The sequence below is a fragment of the Pistacia vera genome, unplaced genomic scaffold (assembly GCF_008641045.1).
Source record: "Pistacia vera cultivar Batoury unplaced genomic scaffold, PisVer_v2 Contig213, whole genome shotgun sequence".
In the NCBI taxonomy this organism is placed as follows: domain Eukaryota; kingdom Viridiplantae; phylum Streptophyta; class Magnoliopsida; order Sapindales; family Anacardiaceae; genus Pistacia; species Pistacia vera.
The window spans coordinates 164,345-190,537 of NW_022196017.1; the positions used below are offsets into that span (position 1 = coordinate 164,345).

The 26,193-nt window shown below is 33.9% G+C and overlaps 3 protein-coding genes across 5 annotated transcripts; 2 read left to right on the plus strand and 1 right to left on the minus strand.

Moving 5' to 3' along the window:
- Positions 1 to 1,469: 1,469 nt before the first annotated feature.
- Positions 1,470 to 4,623, plus strand: LOC116129769. 2 transcript variants are annotated; one of them, XM_031415505.1, is made up of 2 exons: positions 1,470 to 2,550; positions 4,293 to 4,623. In XM_031415505.1, exons 1-2 carry the CDS (start codon positions 1,525 to 1,527, stop codon positions 4,452 to 4,454), a joined length of 1,188 nt encoding a protein of 395 aa, XP_031271365.1. In that variant the 5' UTR covers positions 1,470 to 1,524; the 3' UTR covers positions 4,455 to 4,623. The 2 variants fall into 2 exon arrangements, with proteins under 2 accessions (XP_031271365.1, XP_031271366.1); XM_031415506.1 differs by having other exon boundaries at positions 4,296 to 4,623.
- A 496-nt stretch (positions 4,624 to 5,119) lies between these two features.
- Positions 5,120 to 8,200, plus strand: LOC116129767. Of its 2 annotated transcripts, none has more exons than XM_031415502.1 (2): positions 5,120 to 6,200; positions 7,943 to 8,200. In XM_031415502.1, the coding sequence occupies exons 1-2, from the start codon at positions 5,175 to 5,177 to the stop codon at positions 8,102 to 8,104; spliced, it is 1,188 nt and encodes a 395-aa protein (XP_031271362.1). In that variant the 5' UTR covers positions 5,120 to 5,174; the 3' UTR covers positions 8,105 to 8,200. The 2 variants fall into 2 exon arrangements, with proteins under 2 accessions (XP_031271362.1, XP_031271363.1); XM_031415503.1 differs by having other exon boundaries at positions 7,946 to 8,200.
- Positions 8,201 to 8,683: 483 nt separating this feature from the next.
- Positions 8,684 to 24,398, minus strand: LOC116129688 (DNA ligase 4). Its single transcript, XM_031415415.1, has 27 exons — positions 23,970 to 24,398; positions 23,289 to 23,380; positions 22,531 to 22,616; positions 22,300 to 22,436; positions 20,670 to 20,744; positions 20,414 to 20,505; positions 19,984 to 20,055; positions 19,310 to 19,389; positions 19,183 to 19,220; positions 19,089 to 19,095; positions 18,792 to 18,947; positions 16,955 to 17,030; positions 16,023 to 16,147; positions 15,840 to 15,874; positions 15,694 to 15,752; positions 14,929 to 15,012; positions 14,454 to 14,549; positions 14,278 to 14,326; positions 14,030 to 14,117; positions 13,725 to 13,928; positions 13,075 to 13,200; positions 12,498 to 12,597; positions 12,286 to 12,391; positions 11,973 to 12,103; positions 11,689 to 11,850; positions 10,229 to 10,384; positions 8,684 to 9,587 (listed from the first exon to the last, which is right to left on the minus strand). The coding sequence occupies exons 1-27, from the start codon at positions 24,300 to 24,302 to the stop codon at positions 8,849 to 8,851; spliced, it is 3,504 nt and encodes a 1,167-aa protein (XP_031271275.1). The 5' UTR covers positions 24,303 to 24,398; the 3' UTR covers positions 8,684 to 8,848.
- Between the last annotated feature and the right edge of the window lie 1,795 nt (positions 24,399 to 26,193).

Consider the following 26,193-nt stretch of genomic DNA (forward strand, 5'->3'; position numbering starts at 1 on the left):
TTCGAAACGACTTGACTGGACGATCATTCAACTTGGTCGACTTGACTGGAAGATTGCTTCATTTTGGGCAAAATGATGAACAACATCATGTCGTTCTAACTTGGAATGGCTTAACTGGGAGTTATTTTTCAAAAATAACGAATTGGAACGAGCCTTCCATTTGCGTGAATAGTCATTCCACCTCGAAAATTGCACTTTCATTTTTTGTTATGACTTATGTCATACCTTTGCACTTTTGTTAGCCTTTAAACGTTCTTTTGATTAGTTTTGGCATATCAAAACACACAAAAGCTCAACAAATTACTTCATGGGTTAAAAATAATCCCCTAAGGTTGGGTTAAAAATAATCCCCTAAGCTTTAATAAATAACAAACTGCCCCTTAAGATTTTAGAAATAATATAACTCTCCCTATTATTTAGTTTTGTGTGTTAAAATATAGAATGGAGGGGCAATTAGATTAAACCCACACTAAAAATAGGGGAATTTATGTTATTGTTGAAATATGAAGGGAATTAATTAACATGGTCAATGTTCCTAGACCACTTGTAACTTAAGAAACTGCTAGACCCTACTAACTTCCGAAACTACCATGAACACCCCCATATCTTCACTTTTAGTCATTAAGGTTAATGGAGAAAAGGACATTATGGACATTTCAAATTAAACTTACAACTAATTAAAATTTTAATAAAACTTGTTACCTCAACATCTGAGGCAATTCAAAACATATCAAACCATTTAGTCAAAATCACATTATATAAACTTTATATACATTTTTTTTCTACAAACTATATATAACGTAAGAATAGGTAAAAACAAAATATCAAAATCTGTAATTCCTAAACTCCACACCGGTTATCCAATTAGAAGAAACAAAAAAACAAAATAAAAAATTAATGAGTTAATGGGTGATTGTTAGAATAGAGGTAGGTGGTGCTCGTAATTTGCAGCAGTCTTTGGCCAGTGAGGTGACCTAACAGCACACAATTGGTCGCAATATCACAGCCAAGATCGCTTGTGATTTGGCACCACCAAAAAAAATCTCGTAGTCCTCGATCTGGTTTGTAGTAGCCGCCTCTTGTAGTAGTTTTTTTTTTTTTTCACTAATTGTTTTTTATTATTTGATTTGTAATTGTAGGCATTTTGAAATTTCAGTTTCTAAGTGCAGGCGTTTTGTAATTTACAAATTTTATATTTTTACAGAAATTGATACTAATACAATATATCACTTTAGTAGGGGTAAAATTGTGAACTCAACAACAATAGTCACCTAACTTACAAAAAAAAAAAAAAATATATTCATCTCATTAATTTAACGACTAAAAGTGACGGCAGGGGGTGTCCGTGGTGGTTTTGGAAGTTAGTGGGGGTCAAGTTATTTCTTAAGTTATATGAGGTCTAGGGGTATTAACCCATTAAAAATCATCGAGACAACTCAAAGCCTTGATCTTGATGTTACAACTTACAATTCCAATCCAGAACCTAAAATTTAACTCTTCTTCCTTCATTCTTTCTGTCAAAAAATGGATTCTTTGTTAGCCACCTACGCCTCTTCAGACGACGACGAAGAACAACCACAACAACAACAAAGCACGTCCTCTTTTTTTTCTGCTCTTCCCAAACCTAAATCTTTCTCTCTCTTCTCTTCGCTCCCCCAACCCCACAAAAGCCCCATCACCAAAACCCCAATTCAACCCAAACCCACTTCCAATTCCAACAATTCCTCAATTTTCTCTTCACTTCCGCAACCCAAATCTCAAAGCTCACAGCCGCCTGAAAAATCCACCAAAAGGGTTGTGCGAATCATCCCTGCGATTAAGTCCAATAATTTCGATGAAGACGACGAAGACGAAGAAGAGGAGAAACAACGAAAGAAGCGGAAAGAATCCCAAATCTTGAATCAAGATTCTTCAGTGAAGTCGTTTTTGTCGAGCATTCCTGCTCCCAAGAGCTCTGCGACATTGGGGGTTCTTCATGCTAATCAAGGTTCTGGACGAAGATCCATTATCGAAACAGAAGCTCCTGCTGCGAGTTCAAGTGGTTTTGATGCCAAGAACGAATCGAGTGCTGACCAAAATGAGGTTAGCTATGCGAGTTATGAATTGGGTAGTGATCAAAATGCTATAGACTATGCAAATCAATATCCAAGTGTAGGAAATTATGCGATTCATGAAGTTGGTAGTGATCAAAATACTGTAGATCATTATCAAAATGAACAAAATTATGCTAGTCGCGAAGTGGGTAGTGATCAGAATGTAGGGAATTACGAGAACTATGTTGGTTATGAATCGAGTATTGACCCAAATATGCATAGTGTTGATGGTTCGACGTATGTGAATTATACGAGTTATAATGGCCATGGAGATTATGGGCAATTTGAGTCGGGGGCAATGGTGCAAGAGACAGCTAGTTTTAGAGTGCCAAGGAAGAGAGGTAAGAATGAGATTCCAACTGAAATAGTTGAGGTAAAGCAGGACGAGTTGATGAAGGATCGGCCACGTGAGGACCAGGTCAAGTTAACTGGAAAAGCATTTGGACCTTCTTATCAGGTAATTGCCACGAGGTCTCTTGTATTTTATCTTTAGTCTCATAGTTAAATTGTTTGCGGTTGATTATGGTGTCTGATTTTGTTTGTTGATTTCTGTTGGTGAATACATATGCTACTACCGTTCACTTTTTGTAATTCCATATGAAGAGTTTGAATTTGTTACAACTTTTAGCAGAACAATAGTTTCTTGAATTTAGGTCAATGGCATAGTACTACTCTTGAGATCTGTTCATGCAAAAGATTGTCAGGTTTTTTAATTTTAAGCTAATAAATTTGTTGGATAGGAATCATGTGACAGCAGATAAGACTAGAATGATGGTTTGATTTCAAAGAAACTACTATTGGCAGACTAGAATGGTGAATTATTATTCTTCTAATTGATCTATTGAAGTAGTTGGAGAATGCAAAAACATGTATGTAATTGTAAGCTCATTCATCTTTGGTATGAGAAAGAAAAAATATTTATTGTTTAGATTGTATGAAAAATAGTCAACCGTTGGTTGTTGTATGAGGCACAATAATGTTGGGCTTTTCTATTTAACATGAGAACTTGGTTATGATGTTGACCTTTCATCCTTAATCCCAAGGGTTGGGATGAGTGGTTAAGGCCTTTGGTTTCAGTTGAGAGGTTAGAGACTCAACTCCCATTGTGGGTAACTGTGCACAATTCATGTATTATGGTATCAAAACTTTATCATGGGAAACCATCGACTTTATTACTAAGCCTTCAAAAATTTATTATGATAATGTTGCATTTCTTTTCTGAAAACAATAAAAATATTTTTAAGGTGCAAAGCACCCATAAAGTTTAAATATTGTTTTCTTCTCTGAAAACGATAAATTTCCTAAATGCACATAGCACGCATGAAGGTAAAATATTGTTTTGTTAGTGAAGCTTAGAAATATATTGTCAGTAGGTTAAATAAACTCTAGGCTTATAATTGCAGATCCAATAATGAAAGAACTATTGCCAAAGATTTTTCAAGAACATGTGAAAAGAATAGGTCTTGGAATGTAGTCAATTACAGTTATGGATCACATAATTATTTTATTATTGTTTGACGTTTCGAATCCAATATTTATTTTTTATGTTTTTTATCATTATATTGCGTACATGAATGAAACTGATGAATTACAACAGGTGTGGTCTATGACAAAGACCTAATTGGAGCTTCTCATTTGTAGATCAAGTTAAGTTGATTGCTAATTTTGCAAACTTAGAAGAAAATATGTTACATTACTGAAATCAGCTGTCACTACTTGTGTTAGGATTTTTTTGGTTAGGTCTTTGAATCAAAGAAAGTAGGAAAAACATTTATGTAGTGAAGGTTGAAAACTAGTATCAAAACGTTAAAAAGTAACATTTCACTATAATAATATGTGACTTGGATATTATGGCAAAAGCAGATGATTTAACCTAATGAAACTGAAAGGTTCATGGTTGGATATTTTGTATTGAAACATTGAATTAAAGTTGGTATCATCATTTTAAAAAGAAGAAAGGAAATAGATGGGTAAAACATTCACTAGTTCAAGTGCCCAATAGTTTTCATGGCACTAGGAAATGAATCAACATTTTACCAAGTTGATTACTCAAGGAATGAATCATAATCAACATTATTAGTACTTCCAAGAGTCTTTTTGTTGGTAAAGCACTGAATCTGTGTTTTTGTGCTTGGATTTTTGGTGTTGTTTTTATGTACTTAGAAATTTTGATATCTAATTTTTTTGTATTGATCTCAGCAGCCTGTTTCGACAAAGGGAAAGCCTACAAAGCTTCACAAGAGGAAGCATCAAATTAGTTCTTTGTACTTTGATATGAAGCAAAAGGAGATGGAACTAGCAGAGCGGCGAGCAAGAGGCTTCCAAACTAAAGCTCAAACACAAGGCAAATATGGATGGTGAACTTAATTATTTTTTGTCTTTTGTAATTGAAAACTGTGGCAACATCAGCCTTTGTAAACCATTAAGTTTTTGTTCTGAAGTAGATTTTCCTCCATATCATTATACTTGTGACCTAGAATGTCAAAATTTATAAGTTTATTCTATTGGGAGAAATTTATTTATATTTGAACCGCTCCATGTTGGGGTCATTACTGCTGTAGAAGTTGGGCTGTTTCTGATTTGCATGTTTGTCTGCCTTTCCAAAGTTTTTCAATGCAAATTATTGCGTTATAATAGAAAATTTAAGTACCTACTCAGATTTAGAGCCTGAACCTGAACATAATTTGTAATTGTAGGCATTTTGAAATTTCAGTTTCTAAGTGTAGGTGTTTTGTAATTTACAAATTTTATATTTTTACAGAAATTGATACTAATATAATATATCACTTTAGTAGGGGTAAAATTGTGAACTGAACAATAATAGTCACCTAACTTACAAAAAAAAAAAAAAATATATTCATCTCATTAATTTAACGACTAAAAGTGACGGCAGGGGGTGTCCGTGGTGGTTTTGGAAGTTAGTGGGGGTCAAGTTATTTCTTAAGTTATATGAGGTCTAGGGGTATTAACCCATTAAAAATCATCGAGACAACTCAAAGCCTTGATCTTGATGTTACAACTTACAATTCCAATCCAGAACCTAAAATTTAACTCTTCTTCCTTCATTCTTTCTGTCAAAAAATGGATTCTTTGTTAGCCACCTACGCCTCTTCAGACGACGACGAAGAACAACCACAACAACAACAAAGCACGTCCTCTTTTTTTTCTGCTCTTCCCAAACCTAAATCTTTCTCTCTCTTCTCTTCGCTCCCCCAACCCCACAAAAGCCCCATCACCAAAACCCCAATTCAACCCAAACCCACTTCCAATTCCAACAATTCCTCAATTTTCTCTTCACTTCCGCAACCCAAATCTCAAAGCTCACAGCCGCCTGAAAAATCCACCAAAAGGGTTGTGCGAATCATCCCTGCGATTAAGTCCAATAATTTCGATGAAGACGACGAAGACGAAGAAGAGGAGAAACAACGAAAGAAGCGGAAAGAATCCCAAATCTTGAATCAAGATTCTTCAGTGAAGTCGTTTTTGTCGAGCATTCCTGCTCCCAAGAGCTCTGCGACATTGGGGGTTCTTCATGCTAATCAAGGTTCTGGACGAAGATCCATTATCGAAACAGAAGCTCCTGCTGCGAGTTCAAGTGGTTTTGATGCCAAGAACGAATCGAGTGCTGACCAAAATGAGGTTAGCTATGCGAGTTATGAATTGGGTAGTGATCAAAATGCTATAGACTATGCAAATCAATATCCAAGTGTAGGAAATTATGCGATTCATGAAGTTGGTAGTGATCAAAATACTGTAGATCATTATCAAAATGAACAAAATTATGCTAGTCGCGAAGTGGGTAGTGATCAGAATGTAGGGACTTACGAGAACTATGTTGGTTATGAATCGAGTATTGACCCAAATATGCATAGTGTTGATGGTTCGAGGTATGTGAATTATAAGAGTTATAATGGCCATGGAGATTATGGGCAATTTGAGTCGGGGGCAATGGTGCAAGAGACAGCTAGTTTTAGAGTGCCAAGGAAGAGAGGTAAGAATGAGATTCCAACTGAAATAGTTGAGGTAAAGCAGGACGAGTTGATGAAGGATCGGCCACGTGAGGACCAGGTCAAGTTAACTGGAAAAGCATTTGGACCTTCTTATCAGGTAATTGCCACGAGGTCTCTTGTATTTTATCTTTAGTCTCATAGTTAAATTGTTTGCGGTTGATTATGGTGTCTGATTTTGTTTGTTGATTTTTGTTGGTGAATACATATGCTACTACCGTTCACTTTTTGTAATTCCATATGAAGAGTTTGAATTTGTTACAACTTTTAGCAGAACAATAGTTTCTTGAATTTAGGTCAATGGCATAGTACTACTCTTGAGATCTGTTCATGCAAAAGATTGTCAGGTTTTTTAATTTTAAGCTAATAAATTTGTTGGATAGGAATCATGTGACAGCAGATAAGACTAGAATGATGGTTTGATTTCAAAGAAACTACTATTGGCAGACTAGAATGGTGAATTATTATTCTTCTAATTGATCTATTGAAGTAGTTGGAGAATGCAAAAACATGTATGTAATTGTAAGCTCATTCATCTTTGGTATGAGAAAGAAAAAATATTTATTGTTTAGATTGTATGAAAAATAGTCAACCGTTGGTTGTTGTATGAGGCACAATAATGTTGGGCTTTTCTATTTAACATGAGAACTTGGTTATGATGTTGACCTTTCATCCTTAATCCCAAGGGTTGGGATGAGTGGTTAAGGCCTTTGGTTTCAGTTGAGAGGTTAGAGACTCAACTCCCATTGTGGGTAACTGTGCACAATTCATGTATTATGGTATCAAAACTTTATCATGGGAAACCATCGACTTTATTACTAAGCCTTCAAAAATTTATTATGATAATGTTGCATTTCTTTTCTGAAAACAATAAAAATATTTTTAAGGTGCAAAGCACCCATAAAGTTTAAATATTGTTTTCTTCTCTGAAAACGATAAATTTCCTAAATGCACATAGCACGCATGAAGGTAAAATATTGTTTTGTTAGTGAAGCTTAGAAATATATTGTCAGTAGGTTAAATAAACTCTAGGCTTATAATTGCAGATCCAATAATGAAAGAACTATTGCCAAAGATTTTTCAAGAACATGTGAAAAGAATAGGTCTTGGAATGTAGTCAATTACAGTTATGGATCACATAATTATTTTATTATTGTTTGACGTTTCGAATCCAATATTTATTTTTTATGTTTTTTATCATTATATTGCGTACATGAATGAAACTGATGAATTACAACAGGTGTGGTCTATGACAAAGACCTAATTGGAGCTTCTCATTTGTAGATCAAGTTAAGTTGATTGCTAATTTTGCAAACTTAGAAGAAAATATGTTACATTACTGAAATCAGCTGTCACTACTTGTGTTAGGATTTTTTTGGTTAGGTCTTTGAATCAAAGAAAGTAGGAAAAACATTTATGTAGTGAAGGTTGAAAACTAGTATCAAAACGTTAAAAAGTAACATTTCACTATAATAATATGTGACTTGGATATTATGGCAAAAGCAGATGATTTAACCTAATGAAACTGAAAGGTTCATGGTTGGATATTTTGTATTGAAACATTGAATTAAAGTTGGTATCATCATTTTAAAAAGAAGAAAGGAAATAGATGGGTAAAACATTCACTAGTTCAAGTGCCCAATAGTTTTCATGGCACTAGGAAATGAATCAACATTTTACCAAGTTGATTACTCAAGGAATGAATCATAATCAACATTATTAGTACTTCCAAGAGTCTTTTTGTTGGTAAAGCACTGAATCTGTGTTTTTGTGCTTGGATTTTTGGTGTTGTTTTTATGTACTTAGAAATTTTGATATCTAATTTTTTTGTATTGATCTCAGCAGCCTGTTTCGACAAAGGGAAAGCCTACAAAGCTTCACAAGAGGAAGCATCAAATTAGTTCTTTGTACTTTGATATGAAGCAAAAGGAGATGGAACTAGCAGAGCGGCGAGCAAGAGGCTTCCAAACTAAAGCTCAAACACAAGGCAAATATGGATGGTGAACTTAATTATTTTTTGTCTTTTGTAATTGAAAACTGTGGCAACATCAGCCTTTGTAAACCATTAAGTTTTTGTTCTGAAGTACATTTTCCTCCATATCATTATACTTGTGACCTAGAATGTCAAAATTTATAAGTTTATTCTATTGAGAGAAATTTCTTTATATTTGAACCGCTCCATGTTGGGGTCATTACTGCTGTAGAAGTTGGCTGTTTCTGATTTGCATGTTTGTCTGCCTTTCTGAAGTTTTTCAATGCAAATTATTGCGTTATAATAGAAAATTTAAATACCTACTCAGATTTAGAGCCTGAACCTGAACATAAACCTACTAGAAATATTTCCAAAAACAATTTTCAAGTGTATTCGGCATTCCTAAAAACTAATGTAAAATAAAAAAACGATTAAAAGTCTTTTTTAAAACGTTTTCACAATGTTCAATAATTTTTAATCTTAAAACAGTTTTTAAATATATCAAAGACATTTTCAAAAATTAAAAATGTTTAAGATACAACTTAAAAATTTGAATTGTATTCTAGGTTTTTGAAAATTATTTTTAGATCACAAATAAAATAGACCCTAGACAGCATTTATTATGCAAATCGTTCTGGAAGGAGCCCCTTTTCCATTCAATATGATAAACAATAAAGTTAAGTCTAAACCATCATAACAGTAACTAAACAATATACACAAAACTTGTCTACCAATCCAACAGAAACAACCCAAGCAGCATACTGCTTACAACATGTCTACCAATCCTTGAGCAATTCACTTGCGACATCCTTGTAGCTAACTTTCTTTTTCTTAGTAGGCCCTGCACGGGCACCTGCAGATGGTTTCTCATCTTCACGAATTGGATCTGATGTAGTTTCAACCTTCTTTGCTCCAAGGCTTGGAATCATGTCCAGTAACATGGCTTGAACCGGATCAACCATAACTTCCAGTGTTTCAGGCTTCTCACTGTCTTGGCTATAATTCGTTTCAACCATTTCAATATCGGGAGCTTGAACAGACTCATCTACTTTTCTAACATCTTCCACAACCTGTTGCTCAGTTGCCTTTCCTTTGTGAGATGGTTCCGATTCTTCTAAAACTTCAGTCTTCAGTGTTTGCAATTTCTCTGTACCAACCATTCCATGATTTTCATGATTCTCTTCATTCATTTCAGTATCTTCCTCAATTTCTTTTTCAGAAGATGTGTCAATTCTGTCTGATTCATTTTCATATATTTTAGAAGGCATCTTTCCGACACGTGCCCTTGTTCTTCGAGCTGGGTTGACAATCATTTTCCCTTTCTTTGTGCTCCCACCAGCAGGTCTTCCTCTTTTCCTTATGCCTTCCCTCTTTGGCAAGGACAGTAATCTAGAACTTTCCGAAGCAACTTTGCTTCCTCTCTGTTTTCCTTCTCGGCCAAGCGACGATGGTATATTCTGGCTTTCCAAAATTTCCAATTCAGAAGAGACTTCTTTCATATCTAGGTCTCGTTTGCTTTTAAGAAAGAGACATCAATGATATAGTCAGTTGTCGAAAACATATTATTACAGAAAAAATCACTATTCTTAACTGTATTAAATGACTGTTAATATTACCTATATACCTAACAAACATTGCCATCTTTGTGGCCCAGACTGGGATGACAGCATGTGCAGGAGGGTGTAAACAACGAGGCCAATTCACAAGATTGTACAAATATGTTTAACTGTTTCCTCAAACATGCAAACAAATCTGAGATTTTTTAGTTCTCTTGCTCAGAAGCTGCAACTGAATTCTATCTAGTTCTAGCTTTTGGGTCTTTAATACTCAGTTGCCATAAATTCTGATCATTAAATTTCTGAATTTTCAAGTCAATATGTAAAATTTTGATATCTAGGAATCTAGTTATTCTGACAAATATTCCAGTAGAACAGTCCACAAAAGAAAATGAGAAATAGAAAGGGGGATTAATAGATAGGAAATGGAGAAAAATAGAAAAAGTGAACCTAACTGAAACATGGTAGTCTAACCAAAATATCTAAATTTTTAAAATAAAATACTCCCTAAAGTGAATAGTAAAATCTAACTTCATGATTATCCATCACTATAACCAAGTATGGCACTGATTATAATTGATTTTACACATTTGCACTAACCACAATTCAGAGTATGACTGTTCTATTCCACTGGGCTTCAAGCTGTACGTGTCTTCTTCCAACTTTTGCTCCCTTTTTAAGCAGTCTTCCAACCACTGGGATCCAACAACATGCAACTTCTTGTTCCCGAAAAGATATTTTTCTGTGGTGGTAAAGCTGTACAAAGAAGAAGCTAAACTAAAAAAAATTGAACTTTATTTATTATACGTTCTCACAAATTCATAATAACCCATCATCAGAAAAAGGTTGCAATATTCTGTTTTTACTTTTGAAGCAGTTAAATTACAGTTTAGCATGATTTTTGGCCGTTTATAGTAAACAGTGTCATGGTAGTACAATTATACATAGTGGAACCCTGGCCAAGATGTGCAAACAAAGCATGCAACTAAATTAAATTCACAGACCAACCATTGTTCTATATTTTATAATTGACCACTATGCATCAACATTCTGAATGACCATTTTCTTACTGACCCATGAACTAAATATATCAGGCTAAAATAATAATGACAAATTTGCCTCTAATATATAACTAAATAAATTTCAAACCAAGAGAGGGAGAACAAGAAAGGAAAAGACCAAAGGAAGAGGGATAAGAAAGACTAAACGCTAAGATTATCAGTCTCAACTCTCAAATCAAGTTAAACATATAACTTAAATTAATTTCATCAATGCCTTCACAAAGACCATACAATCCCAAAAGGAAATTGAAGTTAGCAAATAATAACCTAAGCAATAGAAACTAAGGAAAATTCCTAAAATAAAATAACAAATAAATAACATCCCTAAAATAATGAATTATACCATAAATCACATATATTAAGACCTATAAGTCCTGGTTCTACATCTACTTGTAACATAGGTGTATAATCCTTCACAACAACTTCAATCAATAGTATAATTGTGGTACTAGTGTCATCATTACCCAAAATAGAAATGAATGAACGAATATTTAGTAGAGCATCCACAATTGTGGACATTTCAAGCTGGAAATTGTCTAAAAAAAGCTTTAATTTAGCCAAAGAGCATCCACAAAACATATACGAAAATATAAAGCCAATTTAATTAACATGTTCATTGGTCAGATCACATGTCTAGTACTTATAAAAAATAAATAAAAAATAAAAAAATTGCAATCTTTTTTTCCCTCTCTTAAGCCCAGAAACCCCTGAGATTTTCTTATTTTTCACTTATTTTCAACTTATGAGTATTATGACCTTATAACATTGTCAGTCAAGAAACATGAGCTATAATATCCCATGTGGCCCCAAGAAGAGTTGAATCCCTGACCTCAGGGTTAAAACTAAAGGCTTTTAACGACTCAATCCAACTTGAAAATAGCATGAATTCAAATGCTAAGGTAGAGCAGCTTCTGTGATCATTAGTAGGTAATTAAACAGTTATAATCAATTTATGGACCAAATTCCTCAGTATGCAGAAGAACAAATAAAGAACTGTACCCTTTTATAAGAGAATCAAAGTTCATATCAGTTCCAGGTACTGACAAGATCACCAAATGGGTAGCATTCACAAGATTGTTGCAAACTTTGCCACCACCAAAGGAAACTTCGAGCTTCATTCTCCTCAAGGCAAGTTCCAACAAGACTTCCCCATCAGATTTTCTTCAAGAAAAAGTTAATTATTAGGAAAAAAAATCTCTAGATAATAGAACCAAAGACTTATTAGAGTCAATAAGACCAAAGAAAGATATACGAAATAATTGATTATGGAAGTCAGATCTTACAAAGACTCTGTTAAAGGATAGAAGTAAATGCAGCAGCCGTGAAAGCAAGACCATTTGTCTTCAGGACAGTACTTTTTCCTGTAATAATCAACAGTTGTGGGATCTTCCGAACGATGAATGTTGCTTAAGAGCTGAAAAGAATGAATTTTTTTGACTCTTCAGTGGTTCTAGTAACAAATACTCTACACAGCAACATGAGAGGATTTAAATCTCTTAAAAATGCCTATCTGTCTCCGTTTACTTTTTCTTTTTCTGTGATTTTCACCAAATGTACATTGTACAAGTAAAAATAAAGTTTGCTGCGTTCATATACCTGTTTGAGGTCTGCAAGGTCAAGGTCCCAGTAGAAAGAGTCAGAAAATTCATCAACTTCTTCTTGTAGCTTTGTCTTTGAAGAATCAGAGAGGTTGAGGAAGTACCTATTAGAGGAAATAAAGAGTTAAAAGAAATTTTACAGTTAAAAGGTTACTAAGAAAAGGGCATTCTAAATTTAAAAAAAAAATAGATTAAATGGTAAAGACTAACCTTGGCTGTAAATGGAGGAGCTTCTTTTGTGAACAACAATCCAAGACCCAAGAGTAATGAATAACATCTCCACGAAGCTTTGCTGCCTGGTATTTTATCCCTGAAATTTCAAGTTTAACTTATTTTTCAGAAAAGAAACTTTTTCTCGAAGTTCATGCATGCATGTGTTTGAGAGAGTGAGAGAAAGAGAGAGACCTCTGTTCTCAGCTGCAACACAGTGGGTGACAGACTTATTCAGATTCATTGAAAATGTGCCACCATTCTCCACAACCATTTTGTGCAAGGAGTCAAGAGAGAGGGTTGGAGGAACATTAACAAAGTCTGTATATGTCAAGGAGATTAAGTAACTTTACCAATAGCAAAACAAGAGAAAGATTCAATNCTTGGCTGTAAATGGAGGAGCTTCTTTTGTGAACAACAATCCAAGACCCAAGAGTAATGAATAACATCTCCACGAAGCTTTGCTGCCTGGTATTTTATCCCTGAAATTTCAAGTTTAACTTATTTTTCAGAAAAGAAACTTTTTCTCGAAGTTCATGCATGCATGTGTTTGAGAGAGTGAGAGAAAGAGAGAGACCTCTGTTCTCAGCTGCAACACAGTGGGTAACAGACTTATTCAGATTCATTGAAAATGTGCCACCATTCTCCACAACCATTTTGTGCAAGGAGTCAAGAGAGAGGGTTGGAGGAACATTAACAAAGTCTGTATATGTCAAGGAGATTAAGTAACTTTACCAATAGCAAAACAAGAGAAAGATTCAATAGTACAGCAGCAAAGACTTAATAGCCAGAACAAGCCAAAGCCAGTTGTAAACAAATGGTGCAACTATAAATGCATGTGAGCAGTAAAGCCTTTGAAGAATTTATAATCTGTCCAAGTTGAGATCAAGATTAATGGCGATTATAGTTGCAATTATCCTATGACAAATGATCACATTACAAGACTCCCAATAGAGATGTGTTTTCCTGACGTAGATCAATTCTTTATACAATAGTGTGAAGCAAGACATTAAGGAGAAAGAGAGAGTAGAAAAGGATGTGACATGCAGTCCCAAAACTACTGCAGGTAAATCAAGAGGCATGGAATTGAAGCTGCAATGTCTCAACAAGGCTGCCGGTACATAAGAAAAGAGACAAAACAAGTTAGGATGCAAAATAGAAGTCAAGAAATCAGAACAGTAAGTCATGGAAATTAAATGACACAGATAATGGGCTGTCAAAGGATACAAAACACCATATTTGAGAATATCAAGGTTTCACCCTTAATATTGGAAACATCAGTCTGAATGAAATGTGAAGGAACAACAGATACATTCTTTCTGTCTCCCAATCTAGATGACTTGGCACGTTTTGGTTTATAATCTAGTGGGGCTCCATAATCTTTCTCCTTCTTTGTGGTACCGTTACTTGAATGTACAAGTTCTACAAATGCTGCAAAAATAAAATTTTGAAAATTAAGGATATTACATATGAACTTAAACAACATTTATAACCCACAGAAGCATTTGAACACATCCGCCTTCCCCTCTTACACTGCACATCAAGACATTCGTGCCAAGGCTTGTCATATCTCACTCTGTCAATACGTGGAAATCTCAAGCTGTAGGGTGCAGCAAACACCTGAAGAAACAAAAGAGGTAGCTTAAATGAGGACCAGGTAACTCAAAAAGAGTAAATAATCAAGCAGCATATGGTAACAGCATATTTTTGAACCACCTAAATATATTATTTCTTCCACACAATCAAGCAAAGCACATAAAATATAATTGTGAAGACATACCTCAGACCTTATAGTACGGATATCACTGGTTATAGAAAGTATTATTGATCTGTTAAAAAAAATATATAATAATTAATTAATTAATTAATTAATTAATTAATTAAATAAGCAATACATTGATGCTGAAAAAGCACATAACATCAAACTTTAGAAAATTTAATAATAGAAGGGCTAACTTCTCAGGGCTCTCAATCCAAACATCTGGTCTCTCTTTTGAGTTATTCGTAACTTCATAGAAACCGGGCGGTGCCCTCTTTGGATATTCATACTTCCTGACAAAACAGAATGAACGAAAACATATCAAATAAACAACTAGGAGTTTCTACCACAGGATAACTATTCATTCCAAAGAATGACAGTTTTGAGGCCACAAACAGGAGAAATTTTCCCTAGAGATAATCAACCAGCTATTCTGTCTCTAGATGTTGGAAGTATTATCGATTCTTCACCAGCTGAATTACATTACATCATGAACAATCAACATTGATTTTGACATCAATCCGAGAGTACAAGACAAGTTGCCAAATATAAAAATATTGTTGCCAGAGTTTATTCCAAATGATTCCATAGCTACCAAATGTAGCTCATTGAGCATTTCCATGTGGAACACCAGAAGCAACCACCATTTTACAAAATTTTATATCACAGTACCTAAAATAAGGCTTCAATTTGGTTACAACTGTATCTAGCTCGTCATCTGAAAGACCAGTACCCACTCTGCAAAATGAGATAAATCTGCAATAGGATAACTTGTTTAGTTCACTGACATATTTGGCAAACGAATTACACGATCGGATATAGTTCATGATAAAAATATAATTAAAATCTGAAAATGCCTAAAATTGTCAGAATACTAGCACTTTATTTTCAGAAGTCACTTCTGATGACATTCCTGGAATGGATTACATAGTGTGATAGTCCATTTAGGACCATCCAATTCTAATTTGATAGCATCTGTACCACTTCACAACATCAAAAACCTATTAACAAGATGGATTCAGCCAATTTGTAGTGGCTTGGCCATATTATGCATCATACATTATGAAGAATTATCAAACGAACATGCTTTCTATGGATCGTTGATTGTGTCTTATTCATCATACTTGTTAAGCTATTCATTAATGTTGTTCTCACCCTCAAGACGAATGCTAATTCCACACACATAATGGTTGAACCACATATTAGAAGCCCATGAACATATTCTCCGTACTCATGTATGCCATAACAACAGATGTATTGGTAAAATTTTGACAGTGAATAAATTGAAAAAACAGAAGATACAATGGCAAGAACTGTTAATTGAGCATTCTCAAGTGGACTGCTGAATATAAATAAACATATTTATCAACATGTAATGCAGAAAAGTTTTGAAAATACACTTCCTACGAACAAGTTATAATTGGAGAAAAAACATACCGCCTAGGATATGTATTTGGAGCTGGACGTTCAGCCAGGGCCACCAAAAATTGAGCTACCTGCAAACAATAATAATCTGTCTGTTAAATCAAGGTTAATACACAAGGAGCTCAACAACAAATCACAAAGAAAGCTAGCAAACTGACCTCTCCTCCACGACGTCCAGAGCCATAGTATCCTCCTATTACCAGGCATTCAAATATTTAAAGAAGCGTCAATTAATACACTAATTTGCTTCTAAGAAACGAAAAGGCTTAAAATAAAACTCGCAACAAGAAAAGAGAAAAATAAAATAAAAGGAAGAAGAAGAAGAAGACGGGACTACCAACCTATGATTAAAACATCTAAGTCAGAGCCACTTCTGATGTACTCAGGCTTCAACTTTAGCCACTTTCCACTTCGATCACTTGGTTCCCATTTTGAACCAAGGTCTTTTAATACAATTCCTTCATCTCTAAACAAATAAATATATTTTAACACAAGAAAACAGGTAAGTAAACAACAGATATAATGTTTGGATTGACATCCAAGCAAATAACAAAATGGAAAGGAACACATTTCGAAATAAAATTAATTGAAGCAAATATGGTATCAAAGCAATAGGATATTGTTGTTGCAGTTAGATGTTCAGGTAAGAGCCCCTGGAAAAAATCTTCTCAAGGCAGCAGCTTATTTCCCTCGCTTTTGCGGATTTAATTGAGTGATGATGAGGTAATAAGATTTCTGGAGACCTATTGGTTGGCAATTCTATAATGTTTGCAATTTCAGCAACTTTAAACTCTTTATATTTATGATGTCACCATTAGGTGTCTCTAGGATACAAGTTTTTCTGTAACAGATATTTTGTCGCAAATTGAAAATAGGGAAGACGATGATTTGTGTTCTTTTCTATGCTATCTTTGACCAACATATCCACATCTCCAATTAAAAGGAAAAGTAGTGGATCTTGAGACTTGAATCTTTGAGGAGTATTCTCATGTACACCCATTTCTAAAAGGTTGGCAATCCTTCCACTTCTTTCAGTAAAATGATCAGAATACAAGAGTTCCATCCAAAATTCAAGTTTTCACCTGGAGTATAATACCAGGTCTTGAGATTTTTTTTCAGATACACATTGGACCTTCTGTGTAAGTCAATAATGCTCTACTACAAAATATAACCACCAAACTCCACAAGGATTAAAGGAAAATAAGACCTCCAAGCTTTAAATATGATTGTATTATCATTTCAACCACAAAATTAATGCAAAAAGAATGCTAACCTATTTTCAATGGTTTCTTTGAAAAATTTCTCAACACCCTCCACATTAGAAGCCATGAGTGACCAACAAGGCTCCCCTGTATAATTAGCATAGTCATAATTACTGGTCTTCCCACAGATATAAAATTGTGTAAAATTAAAAAACTTCAATATGATGAAACCATTAACCTAACACTTATGCTATTCAATAAAACCCAACAAAAGGTATTTAGGTTATCATGCCCCCTCACATACAAGGCACATAGATCAAGTACACCCACAACACAAGTATAGCAAAGTACAAGACTTGTTATTTAATTAGTACAATAAGAGATTCTAGCATAAGACCCTTAGCCATTATAGCTTTGATACCCTATTACGTTATTACCTGACCCAAAAGTTTTAAGCCAATCTATAAAGGTCAGACAATAGTATCTAATTTTGAGCAAATGACCTATCCATATATCTGGAGTAAAAGTAAACTCAGACATTGCAAGACTAGTTGGATGTTAATACAATAAGATAATCTGGAGAGTCCACAAAAGCAACAACCCACAACCATGCATTTTAGACCAAACTGAACAAAACCCCCAACCAACAGTTAATCTTGGACAGTAATATTTGGCCATATATGGCTTCATTCAATAATCCTTATGCCCACTTGGGTATAGGTAATGATATTGGTACCAATTATTTCAAGAACAAAATAATAATGCCACTTGGGTATAAAAATGATTCATACTACACATAGCCGTAAGATGTGTAAGAGATTTAGCAGCTTCAAGTTTACTAGGAATTCTACAATTTCAAATGAACTCCAGTACCTAAATGGTAGTCAAAGGCGGGTTACAATTTCGTATGTTCGACTATATGGAGATATCATTTCACTTTTTACACATGCATGACACTTATAAATAAGTTAAACTAATTGAACAGGTTACACATTGTAGTATGATAAGTAATTTTTATCCTTTATTATTCCCTAATAAAAGTGGATAAGCAAAATAAGCAAATGAGTTGCAACTTATAGCATGAAGCACATCTCTCATATAAGATATTTACCAACAAATTATAAGAAAACCAAAATTTTGTTAACAAAAAAGTTTGATGCATCGAGGCATTTTTACCTATCATAAGGAGGATGAAGCAAGATAGAATATAAACTAGATGTGTGCTATATAAATCATATCATGACCATGTATTGTCATTCGCAACTGCAGAAATACTCTAAGATCACAGTTTAGAGTTAATGTAAGAGAAAGGCATGATGCAAAGACTAGGGAACCACAAATAATTGGCTTCACATAACACAGTTATGGCCCCAATTAGAATCGCTTAAGAACTTAAAATTAATTTTATTTTATAATTTTGGACTAAAAAGGGTGTTTGTAATAGGTCCCAAATCTTAAGCTTCTTTTCTTCATGGCCAGTTATTATTTCAGCACAATAATGATTATCCTAGAAGTCACAGGAACATCAAACTAGCTTAATAGTTCTTTAGCCAAGCCAAAAATAGTCAAGCGCGACAGAAAAGATCCCTCTCACAAGTTCAATTTTTAGTCACAGCAAAATGGCTCATAAATCAAAGCAATTTAAACACAACCTGAATCCAATGGATATAGTAACTATAAACTATGTATTCTTAAGATCAATTTTTACAGGACGGCCCAACAAAGCTAATGCTTGATTTCAGAATGTATTGGATTCCACTATAATCAAAATCAGAGATTAGTTATTACCATATCATAATTAAATGACTATATACCTCCTACGATGAAAGATAGTAACCCCTTGCATGAGAAAATTATTATCATCAATGAGATAAGATTGATGAATATTAGTGCCTGTAATACTTTTACCTGGAGGGCGGTGAGTATTAAGACCACCATTAGGTACTAAAATCTCTAAACGACCCTTCAAAGGCTTCACTACCTTTTTAAGAAGCTCATGTCGTTCCTTCAAGCTTTGGTGAATGACGCTAGTATCTCCAACATAAAGAATATCAAATGCAACATCTAACAAATTCCAGATGAAGGAAAATTAAATTAATGGAAAACATTACATGTTTAATTTGAGGATATATAATTAATGTAACTCAAACGCCATTAAAACCAAATCAAGCAATCTCCACTCTAGCTTGGACACAAAGAGGATACAGCACAACTGCATCAAAAAAGAACATACATTAATATTAAGTTTGTGCTTCTTTATTTTGTTACAAGGTAAAAAAATATATGTAATGACATAAACCTGTCGATCACTGTCAAGTCCATCCCTTGCTGCCTTGGCTGAAACAAAAAAATAATGATCATGAATGTAATCCTCTCAATGGAAAAAGGGAGGAAAATAGCAGTTTAATTGATTTTTGTGTAAAAACCTATTTCCTGATTTGAACCAAACTCAGCAAACCGATTCAAAGAAGTGTCCCACACCAACATTTCACCATCAAGTATACACCTACAGTATTTTCAACGAGAAAAGTTAATAATAACTCAACACTTCAAAAACTTTCAAGAGATTTTTCATCAACAACTGTTCCAAGTTTTTCAGTTACTTCCATAAAACTCAACTAATACAAGTATACCAAATCATTAATATAACCAAATAAAACTCAGTGCCAAAGGATATTTCCAGTATGCTTACTCAAAAATCTATACTAAAACTGAAAGGAAAGGAAGCACCCTAAATTTGTAATAGTTCGATTCAGACAACATTGCAGTCCACTGCACAATTTAAAAGTAACTTGAGGAACCACTAATCACAAAATTTTAATACCATAGGTAAGGGAACTAATAAATTAAATCAAAAAGGTTTATTACTTGGATCAGACACAAAAACAACTAGTTATAACTTAAGAATAAATATTTTTCCAGAATCCGATCGAAAGAACAGATGGTCAAACAAGTTACGGTACTATGATAAGGATCTACGAATCCTTTTCAGCTTAAGGTTGTAAGTAAGAGCTCAACAATAATGTTTAAGATCCAACAACCAAAGTACAACCAAAAGATACAAAAAAAGATGTACTGTGAAACTTGAGATAAATTTTACCTGTCAACCAAAATATTTTGCACAATAATGTTAGACATTGCATGTCCATATTCAGAGTGATCAAGAAAGTTCCTGCACATAAGTGATTTCATGAATGATTCAGACCAAAATGTACAGATTTCATTGATTCTGATGATAAGTAGACCGGAAGAACTACTATGACGTAAGTGTTCCAAGCTTAACATTTTTAATTATTATCATTTTTTTTTTTACGAAACTTGATTTTCTTAAGTAAACTTGTCAATTAATTGGTGGCCCAGTCTAAACGTAGAAAGTAATAATAATAATATATCCATGCCATTTAAGGATTTACATTTACAGTTGAAAATGAAATGAAGAGGTAATTAGGACCCTAATTAAAAATAAAAATTCAGAATACAAACTTACGCAAAATATGAAAATGAGACATTAATGACAGATGTTAACCCACCTCGAGAAGTAGTGTATCTCTGATCCATTTTTATGAATTTGAATGCGATCACCATCAAATTTACACTCAACAATCACTTCCTTCCCATGAAGCTAAAAAAGGGGCATAAATAGATAATTCAATAACAACAAAAAATCACAAGCAGAATGAATTAATAGAATAGTTAGAAACTTTGAAGACCACATTCTGTTATAAGAACATTAGCATGAACTTGTATACATTATCAAGTTGGTAAAAAAGCCTATTCTAGTCAGACCTTTTTCCATGCAGCATGTGCATCACTAACTCTCATAGCTAGCTGAGGGCGTACAGCTTTCCCAACTTCAATGTCCTAGAATAATAATACAGAAGAGTCATCACTTAAAGTCAGAAATATAGCTTTAAAAGAAATGAGAAAATCCTAACAGGTATAAACATTTTTCAGCCAAGAAACTTAAAAAAATTCAAAGAATTTACAAGCATTAGTTCCTTAAGTGATTTCAAAAAACATTTTAAGTCACCATCAGAACAGATAACTTTGACTCTCGAGCTGGTAGGGGGAAGAGAGAATAGAAGAAAGGAAAACAAAAGAAGGGAAGAGGAATCATCCTTCATCACATTTATTCTATTGAAAGCAAGGAAAGAGGAAAGAATGAAAAGGAAAAAGTCAGAAGAATTGTACATTTTTACAATTTGGCATCTACTAATGGGAAATGTAAGAGAAACTATAATCTTAAACAACGATACACTTGAAATTACATGCATGAACCCATATTTGTAAATTTTATGTAAAATGAGGTTGAATAAAGCAATTTCTCCCCTTGATGGACCTCAAAATTTCAGTCCCTCTCTTATTTACAAAAGGATTGATTCGATTTTGTGAGCTTCAAGAGATGGCTCATCCTTCCCCTTCTATTAATTCTTTACATCAAAGGCAAAAACAACCCTCCTTGGTGTTTTGTCCTTTCATCTTTTTCCTACCTATCAATTTTAGAAGCCTTTGGTTTTATATCAAGACATAAGGTTTATGTCCAAGAGTGAAATTGTCAACATTAATTTGCAAGATAGCGAATTGGCTTATTTGACAAATAGGTCGATTTCTAGTATTGGTGAATGCTATTGAAGGATTTGAGTTCACCTTTGCATGGTAAACACTACTTATTGAGCATTTGGGACCCGTGGTCTAAAAGGTAAACAAAGGATTACAAGAGTGAAATAAGCTTTTTAATCGAAAGTAAGTAGTACTTTATCTCATGTAGTCTCTCCAATTTTCTAATTTCATTATCCTTTTAAATAGGGTTAAAAGTTAATGAAGGAATCATGTAAATTTATTTGAGAAAGGTGGAAAGTAGACTTGGTAAAGGGGAAAACAATCATTGGTCGTGCAAGAAAGGAAGATGAGGCATTGGCAATTTAGAGAAAAGAAATATGGCTCTTTTGGGTGAATGGCCCTAGGATTTTCCTTTGTAATCAAATTCTTTTTGGAATGATGTAATTCAATGTATTAATGGGCTTCAAATCCATGGAAGAGATTCGAAAGTGGTAATATGGATTCATATTTAGGCCAGTGGAAATTTATATTAAAAGGAATTCTTTTATTATCCCCCCATTTGAATCTTGTAGGGGTTGATGAAAGGTTTTTGTTTCTAAACAATTAGGATACCTATTATTTTTCATTTATATAGATTGTGAATATCTCTTAGCACAAATTTGAATAGTTCTTTTCATTTGCTAAGCTTTGGTCTTTTGAAGTGGATTATTGGTCCTCTATATTCGCAATCTTGCCAAGAAAAATTTATAAAACGTAAAACAAGTAAGAAACACAGAAAGTATTTGTGATTCCTTGTTTTAAAGCATTAAAAGCTTAAAAAGAGATATAGAGAATGATTTAAGTGTTTGAAACAAACCTGCCTTTTATGTCGTTGACTTCGATCCTTTAACTTTTCACAAACCAACTTTAAGTCACATGTGACATTGAACAAGTCTTCGGCATCTGGATGAAATTCATGAAAAATGCTCTTTTCACTAATTCCCAACTTCAGATCTACGAAAAAATTTGCACATCATTGAAGCCAACATAATACGACCAAAAGAGGTTTAAAAAAGAAACGTCAATATGGATGGACAGAACTCAGCACCTTTAAGAATTATCATGATAATCCACTTCATTTCCATTGCATTTGTCTTCTTAATCAGAGTAGATAGAACTGAAATCTTCTCTGCCCTTTGGCCATAGTTGTTAAAGATGAAAATAACAAAAAAGAGATCAAAAAGCTTGGATGCACACTTCACAAAAGCATCACATTTGGTGCCCCAGGCATAAACTAAGAGAAAAAGAATGCACTATAAGACAAACTTTAAGCAATGTTATGAAGACAGCTTTTGAGCAATCTTTATTGTCAATTTGCCTAAGTCTTCCAAAGTCAAAGCAAATAAGAATATTTAAAGGAGGCAGCTACTAGACATTATCATACTATGTCAGGATAGACCTGATACATTATGACTTATGTAGTAAAATGCAGTTCATCTGCAAGCCTTGATATTCAACACTTAGGTCAACAAAACAATAAGCTATATTATGGGTAAGAGGAAGGGAGAAGAGAGTAAACACGGACCCGTAAAAGCATTGGTGATGGAACGCCTCAGCTAAATCAGAGACATTTAATATCAGCCAAGGCATGAAATTACCCATTTTTTATCAATTCATCCCAGGAAAAACCACCTAAACTTAACTACTGAGCGAAGGTTACAATTGAGGGTAAGTTCAGAATGTACAGCACTACAACTGTTAGAAGTAAACAGCATAGTTTATCAATATTACAGACGTATGCTTGCATTCAACAATATTAATAATTGATATCTCTTATTAAAAGGCTAGTACAGTAAATTAGTATACCTATTTTCACTTGAAGCCAAGCAATCAAGCAGATCATTTAATTCCTTAATTGTAAGTCCACCAGAAATCATTCCTTGCCTACGCTGGAGAACCTGCTTCACAAAAAGCAATAGTTAAGATCAATATACCCCAATTGTATATATATTCTAATGTAAAAAAAAATTACTGTTGGATTCACATTAATGTCAGAGATAAAACTCACTTTGACAGTGATCTATCATAGGTTCAATCAAACACTAACTACCCTGTAGTATGAGAATATCACTAAAACTCGAAAGTGACTGCAACCAAAAGTGATAATATCAATGAATATACAAAGGTATGCTCATGAAGAAAGCATTTTCCAGTTAAACCACTTTGCATTTCATGCGCTCATGTGATCATAAAAAGCTTCTAGAGAAACAATTATAAAGTACTTCACCAAAAACTACTTAATTGTTTTCCCAGCCCAAATGGCAATTCGACACTTCAAAACAGCGACAAAAGCGCATATAATAACTCAAATCAATTTTAGCGGACAAAGAACACAAAATGATATGTTACAGTTGTATCATTTGCTTTTATATCTTAATTTTAATTATATTTCATCACGTCAGTTTAAGAAAACTACTCAGTATAAATTTGAATTTACAATATTATTCCCATAATCAAAAAGAAAAAAGAAATGATGGGGAAACAGACCTCGGCGGCAACCAAGGGGAAATTGCCGGCATTGGCGGCTCCGGCTCCCTTACGCCAATTGATAAGGCGAATAGCATCTGGAGAGTCTCTGGACATGCCGAGGGCGTCGATGAGACACGTGGCAAGCACGGACTCTTTGAGGCCATAACTGCCTCGCTCTCGGTCTAAAGAGGGGAGGATGAGGCGCAAAGAGCTGAAGTAATTGGAGGAGTCGCAGTAGGTGACGAGGAACTTGCGAAACTTAGAGCGTTTCTTGAGCGGAGGTTTAGTTTTCTGTATCCAGTTGAAGAGACTCACCAAAACGCTCACTTTTGTTTGCTCAGTCTTGCTCATTTTGAAGCCAGACGGAGAGGGAGAAGACGTCGTGTCTTGCGGCTTACTCGGTACGCATATTTATGTTTTGTTTCGGTAGTATTCTGTTGCCTTCACTTAGACGGCGTGTCTCGGAAGCTTTGAGTTTGAAAATTGAAATAAAATAAATGATTGCTGTGTTTTAAATTTTAATTGCAAATAACATTGAAGTTAACACAGAGTTTAATTGATCTTTTATTTTTATGATTTTATTAATATACATACTATTACGTTGTAACCCCCTGTGGTATCAGGAATAATCTTAAAACCCTTGCTGTTACTCAAACATTATTAACCCTCACATCTGACATGGTACTAAATATATTGCCCTTTCCTTTAGTTCATTATTTAATACAAAATATATTACTTAGAATAATACTTTGGGTACTAATAGATGAGTACTAATATGTGTACTAACTAAAGCATAGTATCCGTACTATGCGTATAGTATGGGTACTATGCTTTAGTTAGTACATATATTAGTACCCATAGCATCACTCTATTACTTAATACAGTAAAACATTTCTATAGCCATAATAATGGAATTAACTAATTTTATTACTATGTAGATGTTATAACTTAATAGAAGGTGTAGTTAAAAAAATTTCTCATTTCACAATTCATGTTTTAGTAGTACAATATTAGGATTTCAATTCATGTTTTAATAATATTAAGGTTTCAATTCAATGTTTCAATGGCCTACTTTTGAAATGGATAGAAGATCGTATTTTGAAACCAACAAAGATAACTATTCTTAATGGAATTGTAAATATAGTTGTTGCATGGCAACTGATGTGAAGCCATAGATAATTGCCAATTGTTTTAAGCATTACAAAATTAGGACCCCCGATGTCGATGAATTGTAAGTTACAAATGAAGTAGATAAAGAGAATCAAAGAGTCATTGTAGAATTGAGTGATCAGATTCGGCAACTTCACTATACTAATCGAATGAATATTAATGTCTTCTTTAATCATCCAAATTAGTAACAAGTCATGTATGCTTTAACAAAAGAAGAAATCATTCTACAATTAAACAAGAAGATAAATGAAATAATTATGAGAATGATAGTATGGAAATACAAAAAGTTTCATGTCAAGAAGCTCTAAACATGCTTAAGAAGCTCTAAACATGCTTAAGAAGCTAGAAATGTTTTGGCTTTAACAAGAAAATGTTCATGCTAGCGAGTAATATACCCGTAAGTTAAAAGATGTGGTAACAACTCTAAATCATATATTATTGTCTCAAACAACTTCAGATAAATATTTTATTTCATCTTAAACATTTAATGTAACATATCATATATTTTTTTGCAATATACAGATAATTATTACTATGTGGAGGCAACTTTCCTTAAGACAGGAATTAGAAAACTTAATAACTTATTACAATGTGGAGTTTATTCCTATTTATAACTATCCCAAATTGGGAATATAATTTTTTATGACTATGTAGAGTTTATTCCTATATAGAATATCACTATAGAGAGGTTTTACTGAAATAATAATATAGGCTCCGTTTGGCTTATTATTTGTTCCCATATTCTCAACCCAATTTTTCAAATACCGTTTGGCTTATTATTCAGAAAATACAATCCTAACAGGTATCCTGATAAGTTTTTGATCGTTGAAGACAGTTTGCAGCTTTTATTTCTGTTTCTCGGTTTTATTTCACTTTCTCAGTTTTGTTCACTGCATTAGTACTTCACCACCGTGACAAACCGTCTTGTTCTTCTTCCATCCAACTTCTTCTCCACCACAATCTTCCACCTACAAATACCAACCACCTAAATCAGAAAACTACCCCACAGCACCACCCAATCAATCTTCCACCATCATCACAACAGAACCGCACGGCTACCACCCATCACCAT

Excerpts from the sequence above, each read along its gene's own strand:
- LOC116129769 (XM_031415505.1), top strand. The coding sequence starts at position 1,525 with ATGGATTCTTTGTTAGCCACCTACGCCTCTTCAGACGACGACGAAGAA. Across the intron at positions 2,551-4,292 it reads CATTTGGACCTTCTTATCAG|CAGCCTGTTTCGACAAAGGG; the intron begins GTAATTGCCACG and ends TATTGATCTCAG.
- LOC116129767 (XM_031415502.1), top strand. The coding sequence starts at position 5,175 with ATGGATTCTTTGTTAGCCACCTACGCCTCTTCAGACGACGACGAAGAA. Across the intron at positions 6,201-7,942 it reads CATTTGGACCTTCTTATCAG|CAGCCTGTTTCGACAAAGGG; the intron begins GTAATTGCCACG and ends TATTGATCTCAG.
- LOC116129688 (XM_031415415.1), bottom strand. The coding sequence starts at position 24,302 with ATGAGCAAGACTGAGCAAACAAAAGTGAGCGTTTTGGTGAGTCTCTTC. Across the intron at positions 17,031-18,791 it reads TAATACTCACCGCCCTCCAG|GGGAGCCTTGTTGGTCACTC; the intron begins GTAAAAGTATTA and ends CTAATTATACAG. Across the intron at positions 15,013-15,693 it reads CCAAATACATATCCTAGGCG|ATTTATCTCATTTTGCAGAG; the intron begins GTATGTTTTTTC and ends ATCCTATTGCAG.